Genomic DNA, 20,555 nt, shown 5'->3' with positions numbered 1-20,555 from the left:
TTTCTAATTCTAAAATGACATCTCTGTTCTGTTTAGCACATGGGGTTGCTATGACAACAGAGTGTAAGATGTATTTTTTCTAATTCTAAAATGACTATTCTGTTTAGCACAAAGCAATCTGAAAAATAAGACAACATACAATAAATAACTTAGTTACTGGAAAGAACGATACACAAAAAGAAAAATTTACCTCAAACCTCTCTGTATTATACTTCCTTATTTTCTTCCTCTTTTTCACTTGAAAAAAAATCATCTACAAAACCATAACCAAGTCCGAGCCAAGAAGTAATGCTTAATACTTAAACCAGAACAAGCAACCAAAAGCCAGCCTGTGTTAACTACTTTCCCTGATGTTAAGGGGATCAGGAGGTGCCCCTTTAGTTCTTTGCATAAAGAACAGATACTAGAGTCAAATGAGTGTTAAAATTGCTTTTAACGCCTGTTAGTTATTAGCCTTGATTACCCACCCTAGATTAGGTAACCAAAACCAAAAAACCTGTTGCCGTCAAGTCGATTCTGACCCGTAGTGACCCTATAGGATGGAGTAGAACTGTCCCATATGGTTTCCAAGGAGTACCTTGTGGGTTTGAACTGCCTGCCTTTTGGTTAGCAGCCGTAGCTCTTAACCACTACACCCCCAGGGTTTCCAGATTAGGTAACAGGACCCTATTAATAAGTAAATCTACCTTGGAAAGGCAACTTCTAGTGCTAAATATTTATTCCAAATGAGAAATGACTACTGCTTTAATCTTATTTCTTTGTCATTCATTTTTAAAAATCAGAGTATCTTCGTGGAGGAAATTGCCGTGGCAAATGCATGATGTTGATCTTTTACCTTGAAATAAATAGTACATGACAGTGCAGGAGTTGATCTGTGATCTCAATAGAAAAGCTAAATCAGGTTGTTCTTTTTGGGTACTTTTGAGTGGATTTTTGACGCATAGCAATCCCATGTGGTAGAGTAGAACTGCCCCATAGGGTTTTCTAGGCTGTAATCTTTACAGAAGCAGATCGCCAGGTCTTTCTCCCAGGGACCTGCTAAGCCGGTTCAAACTGTTGTTTAGTAGCCGAATGCTTAGGTTGCTAAACATCAAATATATACCTAAAGTCCAAACAGGCTTGGTTGAAGAAAGGGAAAGGAAGAAAAAAAAAAAAGGGCAGAAGGGTGAGATGAAAGGAAAAAGGAATAAAGAAACGAAAATAGGGTCAAGTGATAGGTGCCTCTGATAATAGACAATTTCCAGAGATTAAAAAAAAAAAAAGCTAAAAAAATTGTTGAATACAATCAAATAAATATTCACCCATTATTACTAAGAATTTGATTCTGAATCATGGTCTCAATGTTATAAGGTTAAATGCTTAATCTAAATTTGTGAGATTAGGCACACTCTTACAGTCTTGTAGCAGTGGAATTCCATTAGTAGTACTTAGGAACTCACTTTGTTAATGAAGCAATCTTGTCATTAAATCTTTGCTAACAGGGCTGTGGCCTGTTTGATAATTAGCTACTGTAATGTATTTTTCATGAAATTAGTCAGAACCTTGTCACCAAGAATGAACCTGGCTTCTACAGAAAAATGCACTCAGTGACCTTCCTCATCTTTCCTATGCCTCATATTTATAATTCATCCATCTACATAACAATAAAGCTTATTTCACTGTGAGCTGATATCAGAAAATCTACTCAGGGTATTTAAATGTAAGAGGTATGTGTTACTCTTTTCCAAAACGGAACAGCTACTGTTTTTTTGCTTTACCATTGCTGCCTTTAATAATGACATACTCTCTTTTGCTCTTTTAAAGTTGTTGACATTTGCAACTTACTTTGTCCAAAGAAAAGATACATCGTTCAAACAGCAAAATCCTTAATTTATTTGTGTTTATTTTTTTAAAGACCAAAATATGCATTGCTAGATGAATGTACCAGTGCTGTCAGCATTGATGTTGAGGGAAAGATATTTCAGGCTGCGAAAGGAGCTGGAATTTCCTTACTGTCTATAACACACAGGCCTTCTCTTTGGTAAGTATTTCCAATGCTAACTGATTTAGGATAGATAGTCCTTCCTTATGTTTCTTAAAGAACAGCTTTGCTAAGCTTTCCACAGTAGAGAATAAGATATCTCACTCGTTTCCTACCTGTATTTCTCTTAAGCTGCACATTGATGGGCTAGATAACCAAACCAAATATCATAATGTATTATTTGAAAATTATCTTCACTTTCCAGTAATTTTGAAAATAAGTAGAAAAATTCAGTGATTTTTTTTTTAAGCCAAAAATATTCATCATAACAATTCCATAGCATCTATGGGGTAAGAATGTATTTATATATTTTTACATCATTCTTTTAGTCCTTTCTTTAAAATCCAGGAAAACACACACACACACACACACACACACACACACCCTAAGTTTGGAAAAAACATGGCAAAAATTTTTATGTTTTCTTTTTAGGAAAAATGAACCAAAATATTTTATAAATAACCCATAAATCTAATGGGATTTCCCATTTTTAATAAATGATGATATTTTTTACCATTTCTCTACTTTTCCCATTGATTCATCATCGTAATAATATAGTACCACATACTTTGGACACGTTGTCAGGAGGGATCAGTCCATGGAGAAGGACACCAAGCTTAGAAAATTACAGGGTCAGTGAAAAAAAGGAAGACCCTCAACAAGATGGATTTGACACAGTGGCTGCAACAGTGGGCTTAAGCATAACGATTGTGGGCATGGCAGAAGACCGGATAGTGTTTTGTTCTGTTGTACATAGGGTCTCTATGAGTCAGAAGTGACTCGACGGCACCTAACAACAACAACAATAAGAACTGATGCCTTTGAATTAAGGTGTTGGCAAAGAATATTGACTATACCATGGACTGCCAGAAGAACAAAGAAGTCTGTCTTGGAAGAAGTACAACCACAATGCTCCTTAGAAGCAAGGGTGGCCAGACTACGTCTCACATACTTTGGACATGTTATCAGGAGGGATCAGTCCCTGGAGAAGGACATCATGCTTCATAAGGTAGAGGGTCAGCAAAAAAGAAGAAGACCCTCGATGAGATGGATTGAGACAGTGGCTGCAACAGTGAGCTCAAACATAGCAAGGATGGTGAGGATGGCATAGGACTTATGGCTTGGGCAGTGTTTTGTTCTGTTGTACACGTGGTCGCTATGAGTTGGAACTGACTCAGTGGCACCTAACAACAGCAACAATGCAGATTTAGCACCTATTCTGTTCCAGGCTTATCTTATTTAAGCCTAACAGCAACCTTATGTAGTATAACCAAACCAAACCCATTGCTTTCAAGTTGATTCTGATTCATAGCGACCCTACAGGACAGAGTAGAACTGCCCCCATAGGGTTTCCAAGGAGCAATTGGTGGATTTGAACTGCTGACCTTTTGTTTAGCAGCCGAGCTCTTAACCATTGTGCCACCAGGGTACCAGAAACCTCTGTCTTCTCCAAGGCTCAAACTCAGGACCTTCAGACTATGAGACTGACACAGTACCTACTGTACTAAGAAAACACATGTGCTATGAAGTATAAGTAGTCTAATTTTTCCCATTTTAGAGTTTTTAATTAGGAAAAAACTGAGAACTTGAACATTTAGAAAAGTAATTTTCCTTGATCACACACTCTGTACTATAGTATAATTCTCTATTTATTATAAGGAACTCAGAGTATCTAGTGAATAAACCCTAAAAAATACTTTTTCATTCACATTACCTTCTACTTCCTCTACTTTTTACATTCTGTTTTGTCAACAGAATCTTTCCTGTTTTTGAGATCTTAGTAACTATAGTTGGCTCTAGTTGCTTTGGCCTCCTGTTTCCCAAGAGGTCTTGCAAGACTCCTCTCTTCTAGTTGTAGCATTCTATGTCAGGTGGCTGGTCAGATTCCATGCCAAAGCCATCATCAAGTACGTGACTTTAAACTTAGATTAAGTAGCATGCTTTATTCGAGTAGAACTTTGAAGCCCTTCTAGACCATAAACCTTATAGAGAATGTTTATAATTGTAGGTAAGCTGAACATTCATTTCAGATCAGTCTTATATTCAAAGCTTTTTGGCTTTTCTGCTTGAATTCCACTTCCACTGAGAGGAAAATAATCTATTCTCATATTCCATTCCAACATTCAGATTTTTCAGATTTTTTTTTCCTCAGAATTGACCTGAAAAATAAACATTTTATGAAGTGACTCTATATATAGAACTCTGGGGGTTTTCTCTGTCATTAAGAGTTAAGTGGCATCTGGAGCAATAGGACCCTGATTTGCTAATCTCTCCAGAGGCAATCTGGATCTAGTCCAGGATGAGTTAGGGTCCATGTCGATGAATCTGATTTCTCTGATTCTTTCCTGGAGAAGACAAGCAGGACCTGGATCTTTGAGACAATTATGACATTTGCCTATAAATCCTCTGAGTCAGAGATGACTTAGAACCAGGTCAGAAGAATTCTTGATGTCTTCCTGGTATGGACCTGTAATTTTCAGACATGCTCCCTAATTGGTTACATGTTAAGTGTTGTATAAATGGAGTAACCTCTTAGTCCTGAGGTTTATCTGACTTTTTTTAATTTTATTGTTGTAGTTAAAGTGAAAGTTTACAATTCACGTTAGTCTCTCATACAAAAATTTATACATTTATTGCTACGTGACCCTAATTTCTCTCCCTATACTGTGACATCACACTCCTCCTTTCCACCCCTGATTTCTCGTGTCCATTCAACCAGCTCCTGACCCTCTCCGCCTTCTCATCTCACCTCGGAGCTGCCCATTTAGTCTCATGTATCTGACTTTTCTCAATGGATTTATTATGCTATTCTGTTGTTCAGTTCTTTACTCACGTAGCCTAAAGAGGCATTTGAAGCTTATTCAGCCATTGTTTTCTCAATTGAGGGAACAATAATTTTTTAAAGCAGATAACAAAATCTGCAATTTTATCTCTTGAAACAAGAAAAACACGTTTTTTTGGTTTTTTTGTTTTTGTTTTTTTTTTGAGGTGAGCAGCAAAATGTTTATTATATATCTGATATATAGGAGACAGAGGGGAATAGATTCCTCAAAAAAACCCATCTCCCCCACTGGAGATCAGCTGAAGGCTTTTATAGGAACAGGATTGTGGATCTTAAAAGTTTGTGTTAGTTTTCCCTTGAGGTGGTGATGTCTTAGATGAGTTAATCTTCTACTGGTATTCTTAGAGGTTATCTGGCGACATCCTTGGGGATTATCTGGTGACATCCTGCTTTTTTCTTTTCACAAAATGGGTGCTTTGTTTGGTTTTTCATTCTTAGATCATTATCACCTGTTTTCCACCCTCCAGGGAGGAACATCGGTTAATCTTAAACCTTTTGTGGAGACTGGAACCAGAGGGAAAAACAAAATCACGAGACAATGTGGCGGTTAGCAATGGGGAGTAAATAATAGTGAGCCAGGCCTAGGCAGCCTCTTCCAATCCCCCCTTTTGTTGGAAGTTTCTCAATCTTGGGAAACAGGGCGTTGCTTCTTTTCTGGCTACTTCCTGCTGGTTAGGGGCATCGCTGGGGTGAGAAACCTCCCGGTATCAACTAGGGGCCATATGTGTGGGGGGTGAGTTAGAGTGGAAATTGGCTGCATCTTGGTGAAGTAGATGCAGTCGTCTTCAGAGTTTGAAAAAGGGGAGTCCCAACTTACCAGGGTAAAAATTTTTCTAGACTTAGGAGTATTTGTAGTTCCTTTTGTTAGTAGTCTCATGAAACAGGGAACACAGAAACAAACTAGAATAATCACTATTCTTAAGGTTGCTCTTTCAGGCTCTTTTATGGCCCACTTAACTGGACCTAGTAGAGTTAGGGTTGAGACTACACATGGGAGGGTCAGAGTGTCCCCAGCTTGCAGGGTCAATGTCCCCTTTGCCTGTAGGATCACCGGCACCTTTTCTGCCCAAGTCTCCTGGAAAAAACAGAAAGATAGAGGGAAATAAGGTCAAAATCATTGTGCTGTAGGCTTCTTGACCTTGTACTTCAGGCCCTTAATTGGAGTACAAAAGTATGGTGGCTCTTTGTTTTATACTTCTTTCTCTTCATCTGGCGGGGCTGCTTTTACTCTTGAGTGATGCACCAAGGCAGCTACTCTTGTTAATTTCAGAGAGTGGGTGGTCAGGAGAACTTCAAAAGGTCCCTCCCACTGAGAGGCCAGTTGATCTTCTGGGGGCTGGTTCTTCCAGGCCTTCAACAGGACCTGATCTCCGATCTCTGGGTAGGAACCTGTGGAGGGAAGTGTTAGAAGGAAAAGACAAACAAGAAGAAGCATACTGATTAACAGTGTTTATGACAGCTCTCAGAGAACAGACCCAGTCTCTTTTCTCTACCTCAGTCATCACCGAGGTAGGGAAAGTCGACTTTTTCAGGAGTGGTCTCCCATATGTTAATTTGTAAGGGCTCAATTTGAGCCCACTTCGAGGGGTTACCCAGCTTCTGAGCAGGGCAATGGGGAGAACTTGTAACTAAGTGGAGCTCGTCCCCTGGCAAAGTTTCACCAAGGCCTTTTTCAGAGTATGGTTCATCTTTTTGGTCTCGCCAGTCAATTGTGGTTTCTAGGTTGAGTGTACTTTCCAATTTATGTCTAAAACCTTATTGACTTCTTGGGTGACTGTTGCCATAAAAGCTCCCCTGTTTTCACTCTGTACTGAGATGATTGGAAGATCAAAACAGGGTAAGATCGCTTTGAGTAACACCTTGGTCACTTCTTGGGCTTGTTCGGTTCGACAAAGGAAAGCCTCTACCCACCCTGAGTAGGTGTCCACAAAAATCAGCAGATGTTTAAAATTCCCAGGTGTCCGGGGCATTATACCACTGCCACCTGAAGGGGATCATTGATTGCCTTCAGGAGTTCTAGGATTTCTGGTACATGTTTTATTTCTTTGTTGGCCGATTCAGAAGTCCCCTTTTTTCCTACAGGGCACCATGTGAGTGAAGGACCAGATGGGCGTATTTATTATCAGTATACACAGTTATGCATCTTCTTATTCCTAGTCTCAGGGCCTGCCCGAGGACTATGAGTTCAGCCTTTTGAGCTGAAGTGCTGGCAGGAAGTGCAGCTGCCTCTTAAGACCTCAGTTCGTGTCACCACCGCATATCCCGCCTTGTGGCATCCTTCATATAGAAAGCTACTGCCATCTGTATACATTTCTATCTCTGGGTCAGTCAAGGGAACATCCGAGAGATCTGGTCTGCTAGAAAAAACTTCTTCAGTTATCTCTAGGCAGTCATGTACAAAGGTACCTTCTGAAATAGACAGCAGTGTGGTGGGATTGAGGGAGGAGACAGCCTTCAGAACCACGTTTGAGTTGTCTAACAAGATTGCCTGACATTTTCCCATCCGTCCTGCCGTGAACCAAAAAGACCCCCTTTTATTCCAAAAGAGGCAAAACTGTATGTGGTGTGTTTGCTGTTACCTTTTGTCCAAGGGTGAATTTCTTGGCTTCCTGTAACAAGTCACATGTTGCAGCCACAGCTGGAAGACAAGGGGGCCATCCCCAGGCCGTGCTGTCCAGCTGTTTTGAAAAGTAGGCTACCGGTCGCCTGGCTGGTCCCAGGGTTTGAGTTAGCACCCCCACAGCAATTCCCTGTCTTAATATCAGTTTATTCAATGGCAGATAGAGGCTGAGACTCGGGGTGTAGAGGAATACAAAAGAAGGCATCTTTCAAGTCTAGTACTGAAAACCAAGCACATTGACTGGGTATAGTAACCAAGAGAATATATGGGTTTGGCACAATCCGATGAATGTCCTCTACTATTTGGTTGATTTTTCTTAGGTCTCGAGCAGACCAATATTCTCTTGTCCCCGGTTTCAACACCGGTACGATAAGGGTGTTGTCCGGAAACTGGCAAAGTTTTAAAAGTCCAGTTTTTAGGTATTGATCCCTTTAGGTGTGATCCCTTCTAAAGCTTCTTTGCGCAGGGGATATTGCCTCTGGTTTATAATAGGTGCTCTAGGTTTTAAAGTAATTTTAACCGGTGCCGCTGACTGGGCTCATCCAGGCCTTTCTTATGCCCAGACCTCTGGATTCACCTTTTGTTGAATATGGAAAGGAATGCCACTACTTATCACCATTTCTTGCAATAGTGTCGCCTGCAAGGCACATGCATTTTCAGGTGGGATCTGTAGAAAATGGAAAGGAACAACTCTGCCATCCTATTTGGGTTACTCTGATAAGGAGGATAGTGATTCTTTTAATCATACAAGTCGGAGGTAGAGAAAGGAGTATGTACTAACATTGTTCCTCCTTCGGCTGGAATTTTTCTCAGAGGAAATTGCTCTGCCCGAGCCCCAGCAGTACCCTCGCCGAAAAATGGTACCCTGATAGGTGTGCATAGGGAGTAAGACCATACCTGATGAAGTCGGACCCTTACTTCCTGATTCCCTTCCTTGGTCAGTTTCTCTCAAGCTGGCCCGACTAGAATCAGGCTCAGCCCCTTCTGTGGGGACTCTGCTGTCATTCTTCGACCTGACCTTTAGGCTTCTACCACACCTTCCCTGTATGGCGGGGGGGAGCGGAAGCAGTTATCGGGGCTATTCCTTCTAAGAGGGGACCCTGCGGTGAGTATTCAGGAAGCACTTTTGCCTTCAGCTTTTCCTGGAAAAGAACCTGGTTAGAGGGATTTACAGTTTGATAGAGAGACATGAAAGCTTGAATATAGGGAACTTTGTCTCATTTTTCTTACAAAACAAGGCAATCTGAAAAATTGTGCCATAAGCTAAAGACCCATTTTGGAGACAATGTTTCTCGTCCCCCAGCTGGTATTGGGGCCATAGATTGTTGCATAAGCTTATCATTCTCTTTCTTGTCATAGGCTCATAGCTATACCTCCTCCAGTTTGTTAGAAAGCGGCCTAGAGGAGATTTTGCTGGGATAGATGGGCCTCCCCCCATAATAGGTGTTTGTTTATGCATAAGCAGCATCAGTAACTGCTTTTCATGTGCCTCAACAGCAACTACATTTTGCAAAACCTCAGATTGAGTATTAATATAAATATAGCAGCATTTCTCTATTTAGGCACAAACTGAGAGACTAACAGGAAAAGCTAATACTATTCAATTTTGTAAAATCATAGCTCAAATTTCAGACACTTCTCTGGTTATGATAGTCACAACTTTGCTAAGTTTACCAACAGAACTTCTAATTCAAGAGTTACAATATCTAAACCCATTAGTTAGATACTTTAGGAGACAGGAAAATGATTTCTTATATCTAGAAAGTAGGACCTTAAAACGTCAGCAATATTCTCACATAAAACCCAGTTTCCTTTCGTTTACTCAATCTTACATAGTTAATTTCTGTTCCATGTGATTCTGGATCAGTTGGAGTCTGTGAACTCATCAGCTTCTGCATAAGCGTTCTGGAAATTTTGATTGAGTCTAGTCACAGTCCTTTTAGCAAGTCTGATATAGTCCATCTTTTTGTTGAGATATTTTGATCAAACGTTTTCAGTAATTCAGCAAAGTAAAAACTTACCTCTCAGTATGGTTGGGGACCATCGGTGCCGTGACAAACCCAGGTCTGGCCGATAGTCTTCCCAGAGGCAAATGAAACCTCTCGCAGCCGCTTGTCGGGAGAACTGTCTACCAGTCCCAGGCCCTACCCCGGGGCTGCTGTGTCTCAAGTGCCTTGAGCTCCCAATACGGGCCACCAAATTTGTTACTGCAATAACACAGATTCAAAAAACACATGTTTTAACTGCAGCTATCCACACTACATCTCTCCATAAAGCTAAAAACCAAGTTATTTCTGCTTTTGAATTAGTTTAACTATTTTAGATTGTAGAAATCTGTTGTCTCTGATTATCTTTCCTCCCTAGATGAAATTCTTCTTTTCCCTGAAAAGAATTCAGAAGTGGGAAGAAATGTGTTTTTCCCTGTAACAACCAATGGGTAATTGTTTATTGTAAAGAATAAAATCAATACCAGTGTATGAAGAGGTCAAAATTTTGGAAGCTTATTAAATTATTTGATTTCTAGATAGAATTATAGCTTTATAATTACCACTTTCCTGTGCTCTATCCTATTTGTGAAGGAAGTCTACAGATTATTTCCAATAAGCCTCACTTAAAATAGCAGTTTCTTTTACATTCCTCTGACTATGATAAACCCTGTAATATTATTTTAGCTCATAAGATAGAACACCCCTTTGAATCTCAGAGCATGAAACACCTACAGTTTCTTCCTCCCATGTAGAAATCAAATAATGTTGTAGGACCAGAGTGATGAGCTAAATCTTCATTACACACTGAGAATGAAACTTGCCCAAGATCTGAGCTACCACATTTTAAAATTGCTCCTGGTTATAGATCCAAGGCTAGGAAAGCCCAAGAAAAGTTGAAATGAAGTAAAACAAAATGAAATATTTTTACCATTATTGTATAACCATCCTTCTTTTGCTTATTTTGATAGTATTATTTCACTCTCATATTTTGATAGTATTTTTACATTTTTATTGACATAGAAATGCATTATTTTCAGTTTAGTTTTTGTAAAGTGCCACCTGTGAGAAGGTCAGTTATTTTGAAAAGCTGAAGAGCATAAAACACAGTGTGCTATTGCTAACTGCACTATTAAAGGAGGTGGTGTGCAAATCCCACCTGTATCACTAACTGCATGACAAGGAACACCATAAATTTAATTCCCACCTGGAAGTGACCCAGGCTTCACCTTCCCACATCTCCATTCCTCATCACCAGCCACTTCTATGGTACTTCCTCTCTCACCCTAACCACTAAGAATTAGGTCAGAATTCATCCCCAGCTATACCTGAGCCAGGTCAAAATAACCCTGGCCACCTGGGGCCAAGTCATCAAATACTAACTGTAGGCTCAGGAGTCTGCACAACTCCCTGGACTTCAGACCAGCCAGCCCCCCTCTATTCCTCTAGTTCCCCTGGGCTAGGTCACAAGCTAGAAGGATTCTGTCCTTCTTCATCAACTGCCCGTGCAGGCTTTCTCTGTCACCCAGGCATCTAGAGCTGAGTCTTCACGAGTTATGATTCTGTCCTTATGACTGCCTGCACAGCCCTCCTCTGAATTAGTTACTCCAGAGTAAGTCAGTTGCCCCGTGGGTTCATTAATTCTCTAAAATGGCTCTTCTTGAAGACTATTACCTATACTTAAAGCTACATAGTTAATAGAACCAGAAAGGATACAAGCAAAGAGATGCATCAGGCAATGTCTGGGAGAATTCTCAGCACAAGGCTCCCATTGTCCCCAGGGATGTGACACCTTCTCCCTTACGTGGATGTCCTTACCACTCCAGGAACCTCCAAAAGAGGGCACTCCAAGGTCCTGTAGTCATTAGGGTTCAATGTGTTATGTATGAATCAGTGAATATACATGATTGACTGCATCATGTTCCCCTCTCTTCCTGAGGCCTGTTGCCAGGATGGGACCTGTGCAGCCCCTACTCATTTACACGTGTTTAAGTGTTGCCTGGCTATTTTATAAAACAAAGGCGCATTGATTGCTTTACTGTTTTCAGGGCAGAAACTAAAGGGCCAAACGGAGTTCTTTGTCCCACGGTTGACCTCTTTGGCCTTTGGCTGTGGTTTTTTCAGTATACTTAACATAGGGAGAATTACTCCCTGTCTCTCCTTATTACTGTCAATATCAGTATTTAACAGTGCCACTATTATAACATAACCTGAAAAATAAGGATCAGAAGATAATAGTGGTTGTCAGGGGCTAGGGGAAGGAGAGTAAGGAGTGACTGCTAATAGATATATGGCTTCTTTTGGGGGCAAAGAAAATTCTGGAATTAGTGATGATGGTTGCACCACCTCGTGAATAAAATCCACTGAATTATAGTTTAAAAAGATGAATTTTATGGTATGTGAATTATATCTCAATTTTAAAAAGGAGGTGGAAACTAACAAAAGGCCAACTGTTGTAGTAAATAATGACAGATGAGAGTTTGAAAGAAAGAAGTAAGAAAAACTATAAGTGAAAGACAGGAAAACTGAGGAAACCTACGAATATGAGCCAGTTCAGAAGCGTGACAAAATGTAGGTGGCTCAACCATGTGGGGCCAACTCTGCCAGCTTTACTCTCTCCACACATCCCCCACAAATCCCAGAAACTGGTGACCTCAGCCTCCTTTTAAGAAAAGATGGGTTATCTTCCAGCTTATCAATAAAAAAATTTCTGTACCTCGGTGAATTTCCTATTAAGGAATCTGGAAACCGTGACAAAAGAGATTACATTATAAAAAGGTATAGAAGCTTCTTTAAAAGATTTCTATCAAATAGTTCATTAAAAAAAAAAAGTTTTAAAACTTTAGTTATTGGTTAAATTTTACTTATGTAGAATAACTCATCCCCAATGGATGGTGTATAAGTGAATTGCTATTGTATTTCCTTGTTTTTCTCTGTATGGCCTTTTTACTTTCTTCTCTCAGCTTCCTTTCCTTACTCTCATTCTATGTATGCTTTGTTTTTTATTTAGGAGCATACTGGATTATGAGGATAAATTAAATAGATGTAACATCATGTCTTCCTTTGCAATTCATATACATTCAGAATAAGAAATAAATTTAATACAATCAATGAGAATTTCCTAGAGATTAATTAATGGCTTTTGGGTTTTAAAAAAATCAACAATATTTAACCTCTTGAAGGACCTTTGAAAATCAAGTGTAAAATAGGCACCTTACTTATAATTTGCCTTTAACTATCAATTAAAATGATAAACCCATAACTGACATGGCTTTTCACAATTATTGCTAATGATATTATTTTATTTTATTTATGCAGGAAATATCACACTCATTTATTACAGTTTGATGGTGAAGGAGGTTGGCGCTTTGAGCAATTGGATACTGCTACCCGTTTAACACTGAGTGAAGAAAAACAAAAGCTAGAATCCCAGCTAGCTGGAGTTCCCAAAATGCAGCAGAGACTCAATGAACTATGTAAAATTTTGGGAGAATACTCAGTGCTGAAGACAATAAAAATTGAAGATGAGATATCCTAATTTGTTTTGACATATTTTACAAGTTAATTTTTAGGTAAAGGCTTTAAGAAACTCAGAAACACCCTGTTACAGTGCATGCATTGTGTTAAACTAAGCACAGAGGAAAAAAGCAGCAAGAAATGTTTTATAAAATTTTAGCTTCAAGGAAGTATATGATCTGAATTTTCAGAAGAAAATAAACAAATGCATTATGTAAAGATTAGTGATTATGGCTTATACTAATTCCTACTGGAAGCCTGTTTCACCTGCGTAACTGGATTTTCTAAGTAATTCGCGATTAATACCGTATTTGCCATGTGTATGTGATGTCTGAATTTCTTAATAAACATGGGGTATATCTTGGGAATGAAAAAATTTAAGGCAGCATTTGGGTTGATACCAGGTGTATAAAATTAAAAGTTTGAGTAACATTTTAGTACATTCCTGGTTGATACTAGGTTTTATAGCTAGAATTCATGTTCATCATTGCTAGTGGCCAGGTAAACTTCTACACAAAATAGCTAGCAGTTTGATACATAATTTCAATATGAAAAAAAATATAATGGCAGTGGTTGAAAGAAAGAAGCATGGCTATACATGTATAAAATGCCATATTATTTAATTTTAGACTTTGAGCATCTTAATGCAGATATAGCATATTTTAATGAGAATCTTACATATTTTTAAACAAATTTTAAAAAGAAAATTGTCAGTAAAGAAAAGGACTATCCAAACAATGTTTTACCCAGCCTGTTATTTTACTTGGTAGCAGTATGTATTACAACTTCTATCCAGAAATACTCAGCTTGTTTTTGTGCCCAAAGGAAGAGTCCACCACTTTTTTATATTGCAGTGCTGTAATAGAAAATAGGGATTTTCAAAATCACAGTAGTAGTAACATACATTGGAATAGTACTTTATAATTTGCAATCCTTATTTACATCATCTCATTTTAATCCTCATGACAGTCTTTTGGGCAGGTATTATTGTTCCTAGTTTGCTTTTGAGAAAATTAACACTCAAATTTGTCCCAATCGTACAACTTAATTAGGAGCAGAGGCAGAGATTAAATGTAGGTCTCCTGACTCCCTGGTTCAGCACTGTTTCCACTATTACCCTATAAAGCTAACTGTGCTTTCATATCAGTAAGTTAGGTAAGATGTTGAAAAACAAATTAGGTATTGTTGATGTTATTTGGTTATTGTTTATAAGAAACAGAAATTAAATGCAAAGTGGGAAGGTCCTTGGTCTGTAACTAAAAATGAGCCAAGGAAGTAAGCAAATCTTTCAGCAACTCTGCTTCACATTCAGTACTAACGTACCTCTAAGACATGAACAATCAGAAGGGCAATTAATTGTATTAGACAAATTTAATATTAATCTTAATGAGAAAGAATCTATGTAGAATATATGGAAGTTTTTATCTGTGTGCCTTGGAAGTACACTAGCCAAGCCTGACACTGTAACCTTCTACTGCCTATGCCACCACGTTGATAGGGCAGGAAGAATTGGAAAGATCAGTTGTGAGTGGCTTGGAATTTTATTTGCGTATTTAGACAGCCATAGCAGATGCTAACACTGTGATTTCCAGACTTTTTCAGGTGGTAGAGTGCCCGGAAATCATCCGTGGTGATCATTGTAGAGCATCATGGCATTTTGACATTTTCAATTCTGCCATGGCAAGACATTTTTCGTTTCGATAAATGTAACCATCTTATGTGAAGGAAAGCAATATAAAGTCATAATCAGGACACATGTCCAAGTTTTTCTGTTAGTAATTGTTAGCTACTCATTTATTCATTTTGTCAGTTACTACTACTTCCTATTTAAAAAGTGAGGCAGATAATAAAAGTTTAAGAAAAAACATGAAACCAAAATTTAAACCTGAAAAAAATTATCCATTATTTTCTATATTAGCAGCTATCCAGTTTATACAAGACTGCTGTAAGATTAAAAAATCTCAAGCAAGTGAATTAAGTTAACTTTTAAGGGTACACAACGAAAATGAAAAGTCCTCATTTGAAACACAAGCATATTTTCATGTCATAATTTTCATAATTGAAAAGATTAAAAATTCAAGATCTGATATGTTTTGAGGCTTTTAGGTCGTTTAATAAAAAGGATGCCAAAACAAATACTAGACTGTAATTAAGAACTAACTTAGTATACCCTATCAGTGAGCTGAAGTAAGACTCATTATGTATCATGTACAGGATTCAAGGATGCTTTAAAGTCTATATTACAAACTATACATACTGTAATTCAAATGTTAAAGTTCTAAGAGGAACATGTTTTCCATGAGCTTTTTTGTACCTATTTATTTTCTGATTTTTTTCCCAGGACCATTATTCTCTAACTTGGAGGGTAAAAAATTCTGTGATTTTAATTTGTATTTATGTACCATGTAACTGTTTCCAAAATAGTCCAATAGGTATGTCATATTTTGCTACTACTATAGGTACACTTTGTGAAAAAGACTGAGAAACTAAGTGGCCATTTTTAATATAGCAAGGAATACATAAGGAAAAGGAAAAAGAAGGATATTTCCATTTCAGACTGGTTTTACCATGTTACCTATTTGCCCAAACTTTTGACTTTTATTATTTCTTTATCAAAGAAAGCTGTAAGTTTATGGAACTTGATTTTTAAATGTTCATTTTTCTTTTGTCACCTCAAACTTGGAAAATAAGCTGCATTCTATGAAAATGTTGGATTTTATTTCTACAGCATGTAGTGCTATGCCGAGCATGAGACTAAAATGGTATGTATTCTTATTGACTGTCTCATTATCCAACATTTTGCATTTACAATGATAGTAAAAAATCTACTATCTGACTATTTTGCGCATTAACAGCATATGTCTGGCAGTAGTGAACACCAAAGTCCAAGGCAAGAGTAACATTGTCTATGTTGGTCAAGGTTATATTTCAGATTGGCTGGGCCATGATTCTCAGTGATTTGGCAGTTATGTAATAATTAATTTGGCAGTTATGTAATGATGTAGTCACCCTCCTTTTTGTGATCCAGTGTGGTCATCCTCCATTTTTGCATGATCCTTTAATAAAAAGGATGCCAAAACAAATACTAGATAACACGAATTTTTGCATACCAACCAATTTTTGCATAACAACCTGTCTTTGGAACCTAACCATGTCGATAAGTGAGGAGTGGGTGTGATGTGTAAAAATCCCTCTAGAATAATCTCAAGAAGAAAGCTGTATCTTGAAATGCAACCAAAATTTGTACTTGTTTACAGTAGGAATGGTTTTCCCTTGTTAGTAATTTGGTTTTTGTGTCAAATTTTGATCTGCCAGTAAAGGTATAATTGAAGATAGTTTTTTATTTAGGTTTTGGTTCCAAGTATAATTTCATATCTGTCAAGAGGCTTAACCTATTACAATCTGTTTGAAAATAGTTTTTTAATGCTTTTAGCCTGGAAAAATCTGTGACACATTGGAAACCAAATCCAGAAAATGTTACATACTTCTGAGATGTGCAGAAAATGGTAAAGATTATTAAATCCTTGATTATAGGAGATGCTTTTGATAAGAATTTATGGACAAAAATTTTTCTCATTTAGAAGTGTGAATTTCACATAATCCAGGATATTTAAAGTCTGCTGATATACATTTAAGTATATCACATATGTTTTGGAGTTGTACATTCTAATGTTTGCCACGCAAGAACCTTCAGGTATGTGTATAAAATATTTTTATTAAAAACAGATCCCTTCTTCTTCATTGTTGGTGCCTTTCATGATTACCAAATATAAAGTACTTTACAGTTTTGTGAAAATTTCAGAACCAGTGATCCATTTCTTATAAGCTGGATTGTGTTAATGAAAGTGAATGAGAAAATGGTCCTCAATGGTAAAAAATCACTATGTAGCTAAATTAGAATGTGGCTTTGTATAAATGCATTACATATGATCTCCATCCAATATGCAGTTTGTTGAGCTTAGTATTGTGAATTTCTTAATCATCATGAAAAAGTCTTGATTAATCAAAGGAATTTCAAATTATTACAATGGTGGAAAATGCTCTACTACTATACTTTTAAATGACTGTGTGGGGTATGTGGCTACACACACCTCAATTACAAATTGTGTGGTACACCACTTTATATAGTAGTATGCACAATATTCACCGAACAATTGCTTAAATATTTATATTTATTCAACACACATTTATTAAATGCTTACCTTTGCCAGGTATTACGCTAGTTGTAGGAATAAATAAAATATGATCTCTGTCCTAAGAAGATTATACTCATTGCCATCAAGTTGATGCCAACTCATAGTGACCATAAAGGACAGAGTAGAACTGCCCTACAGGGTTTCCAAGGCTGTAAATCTTTATGGAAGCTGACTGACACATCTTTTCTCCCCCAGAGCAGACCTTTTGGTTAACAGCCAAGTGCTTTAACCACTGTGCAACCAGGGTTCCTCCCAAGTACGTAGCGCTCTTTAACCCTGTGACTCTGCTCTCTAACTTTTTTATAGTTACTGTACCAAGTATAACTCTGTGAAGCTTCATAAATGAGCACCCTCAGCCAAGTAAGCACAAAGCATGGCATATACATTAGCTCATTAAATCTTCACAGAACTCTGATTTAACAAAAGAGGAAAATGAAGCACACGCAGGTTAAGTAACTATTGTAGGGGAAAAACATCATAAAGTTAAGCAAAAAGAAAGTTTTATTCGGCATATATTCAAAAAGGCAAAAGTGGGAAATGGACAGCCATGCTGCCAGAGCCATGTCTGCTTGAGTCCAAAGAATATTACAGAATAGGCAAGAATGGGAAAACAGACAAGCACACTGCTAGAGCCATGTCTGTGGAGTCCAAAGAATATTACAGAGTCATCAGTATAAACATTACAAGTGGGCAAAACCATTGAAAGCTTCACCTTTTCACAGATAGGCTAGAAACTGTGATCCTACATTTTGAATCGTCTTTCTTAACAATCATTGGTACAGGTTTTGGTAACGACAGGAGGGTCTTCATTGGCCCAACAAATTTCTATTCACTAATAGAAAAAGACAAGAGTGGAAAGTCTTTTTGTGTTCTGTTTGATTTGCTTTATATGAATGTTTCCCTAAAGGATATTTTCCAAGATTATCTTAGCTATTGCCTTTATACCTCAGGGCCCAGTTGATGTGTCCTTGTGAGACCAGCTCCAGCTGGGTCACATTCTCTATGCTCAAGGACAAGGAATAATAACTCCAATATTATTTCCCAAATCATAAGTCATCCAGATTCATACAGTTACCAAGACATAGAGCTGAAATTTTAACCTAGCAATATTTGATTGCAAAAAGCCTATGCAATCCACGTTGCTTTCCTTTTAATTAGTTTAGGCTCTTTTTTGTTCTTACTATTTTTAACTCCAAAGTTCTAAGTGTTTTTTAAATTAGCTTAGGGTTTCTGGTTAACCAAATGGATGCATTTTATTATCTGAAAGGAAATTTTTGTAGTGTGTAGGAGTATTTAAAATCTAAGGGGTTTGACAGTCTCGGAAGAGCTAAGACAAGAGGCAGGCTAAACTTCACTATGTTGAATGTGTAAGAGTATTCTAAAATTGAGGCATTCAGCATACCCAGAAATGACTGACCAAGGGTTGAATTGGACTCCATCTTTAGACTCTATAGACTCCTTTTTTTTTTTAAGGCGCCATTTCTGCTTTAAAGTGTATAAGGGCACTTCAAAATCTGGAGTACTTGGCATCATAAAATGGCTGTTGCAGGGAAAAACTGAACTCCATTCTGTTTGCACTCCTGCTTCTGCTTTAAAGCTATAACCATTGTACTAATTTCAACAGTTTGCTGAACAAGTAACGTGGCTACGCTTAGACAAGTCCATGCTATGCTTAGACAAGTTCAGACAAGCCCAGGGAGGGTCCGAGAAAACGTTGCAAGAATGTGGCTATGCCTAGACAAGGCCAGGGAGGGTCAACCAAACACAATTTTGCCGAGAAGTTCCTGCTTTTCAACTACAAATATCTATCCTCAGCTCCAGCAAACTGGAGCACTTTGTAACTGCCTGGTTGCTCTGTGCTACCCCAAGTTGCAAATTGCTCTATCCCTCGATAAACCTCTTTTGCTTTTACTTTAAGCAGACTTAAAGTGATTTTGCTGTACAACAGTAGCATAAGTGATACGTTTTTAATGCTTTTATTATAAATTATGGATGTGGCCCTATGGGAGAGGCAAATTTTCAAACATTTTGAGGAAGAAACGTCCAAATTGTTTTTTTATTCATTTACTAAGTATTTACTGAAACATTCAAGGTGCCAGTTACTATGCTAGGGATTCAGTGGCAAACACAACAGACCTGGTCTCAACTCTTGTGAAACATTTTAATACATATAATATCAAATAATTTTATGCCTGTTAGATGTTGCGGTGTGATATAAATATCAAATCTGTTTTATAGTATCTTCTCAACTCTTGTATTTCCTGCCTTAGACCACTCTGTTGCAACACTTCAGCAATAAGCATTTTCTGATAGCATTATACACTTACAAGCCTCAGAATCCTCAAGCTTTCCAACATAGTCTAAATTACTTGGTCCAATAAACCAGTTTATACGACTATATCATCCTTCACCAGTAGGTGCTCCCAAATATTTAGCATGTTGTCTTGAAACCTGAGCTAGGTTAGGCTCTGGAGTTCCGATCGGGTAAAGTGAGCCAGTTTTGTACATTCTCTAGTATCTCTCTCGTGTTAATACAAAATGCAGATAACTATAATGGGAAAGTTAAAAATAAATAAATAAATATAAAAGTGAATAAACAAGATTTCAAAAATTAAAATTATGTGGTCTATTCCAGTACTTGTGACCCTATGTAGGAGATAAGGTGAATTAACTGTTCACCTTAAGTGATTTGTGTACTTTAACCAAAAAACCAAACCCGTTCCATTGAGTCGATGCTGACTCATACCGACCCTACAGGACAGAGTAGAACTGCTCCATAGGGTTTCCAAGGAACAACCGGTGGATTCAAACTGCCAACCTTTTGGTTAGCATCCATTAAACACAGTAGCTCTCAACCACTGCACCACCTGGGCTCCTTTGTGTACTTTAATGCCTATAAAATAGATTATGTAGCAACGAAGTGGTGAAGTGTGGTTAAACACTAAATGACTTGGCTATATCTTTTAATTACAAGGAGCCCTGGTGATGCAGTGGTTAGGTGCCCAGCTGGTAACCAGAAAGCTGGTGGTTTGAACCCACTAGCTGCTCTTTAGGAGAGAGCCATGGCAATCTGCTTCTGTAAAGATTACAACCTTGGGAACCCTACGGGACCGTTCTACTCTGTCCTATAGGGTCGCTTTGAGTCAGAATCGACTTGGTGGTGGGTTTGGTTTTTGGTTTATATCATTTAATTATATTGTTAGTTTATCCATATAAAATAGGTAGCAACCTCATATGTTAAAATATTTAATTTGTATAAAGAGGACATATTAAAATTAATAATTAAAATTGATGGGGATTACATTTTATCCAAATGCATAAAACTAAAGAATTCTTTCAGAACTCTTACACCACACAGGGAAGGGCCAAAAAGAGG

At 37.9% G+C, this 20,555-nt stretch overlaps 1 protein-coding gene across 1 annotated transcript in view; it reads left to right on the top strand.

Annotated features, from left to right (window-relative positions):
• The window catches only part of ABCD2 (ATP binding cassette subfamily D member 2), an 83,015-nt gene extending 68,845 nt beyond the window's left edge, over positions 1-14,170 (top strand). The window contains exons 9-10 of the mRNA XM_004390127.1: positions 1,895-2,020; positions 12,786-14,170. Of these exons, the coding sequence (XP_004390184.1) occupies positions 1,895-2,020; positions 12,786-13,005 (346 nt within the window). The 3' untranslated portion in view covers positions 13,006-14,170. The remainder of the gene's footprint in view (positions 1-1,894; positions 2,021-12,785) is intronic.
• The last annotated feature ends 6,385 nt before the right edge of the window (positions 14,171-20,555 follow it).

This window comes from Trichechus manatus, unplaced genomic scaffold (assembly GCF_000243295.1).
Source record: "Trichechus manatus latirostris isolate Lorelei unplaced genomic scaffold, TriManLat1.0 scaffold00285, whole genome shotgun sequence".
Lineage (NCBI taxonomy): Eukaryota > Metazoa > Chordata > Mammalia > Sirenia > Trichechidae > Trichechus > Trichechus manatus.
The sequence above is the reverse complement of the archived record's forward strand: the minus strand, read 5'-3'. Positions and strand labels throughout refer to the sequence as shown.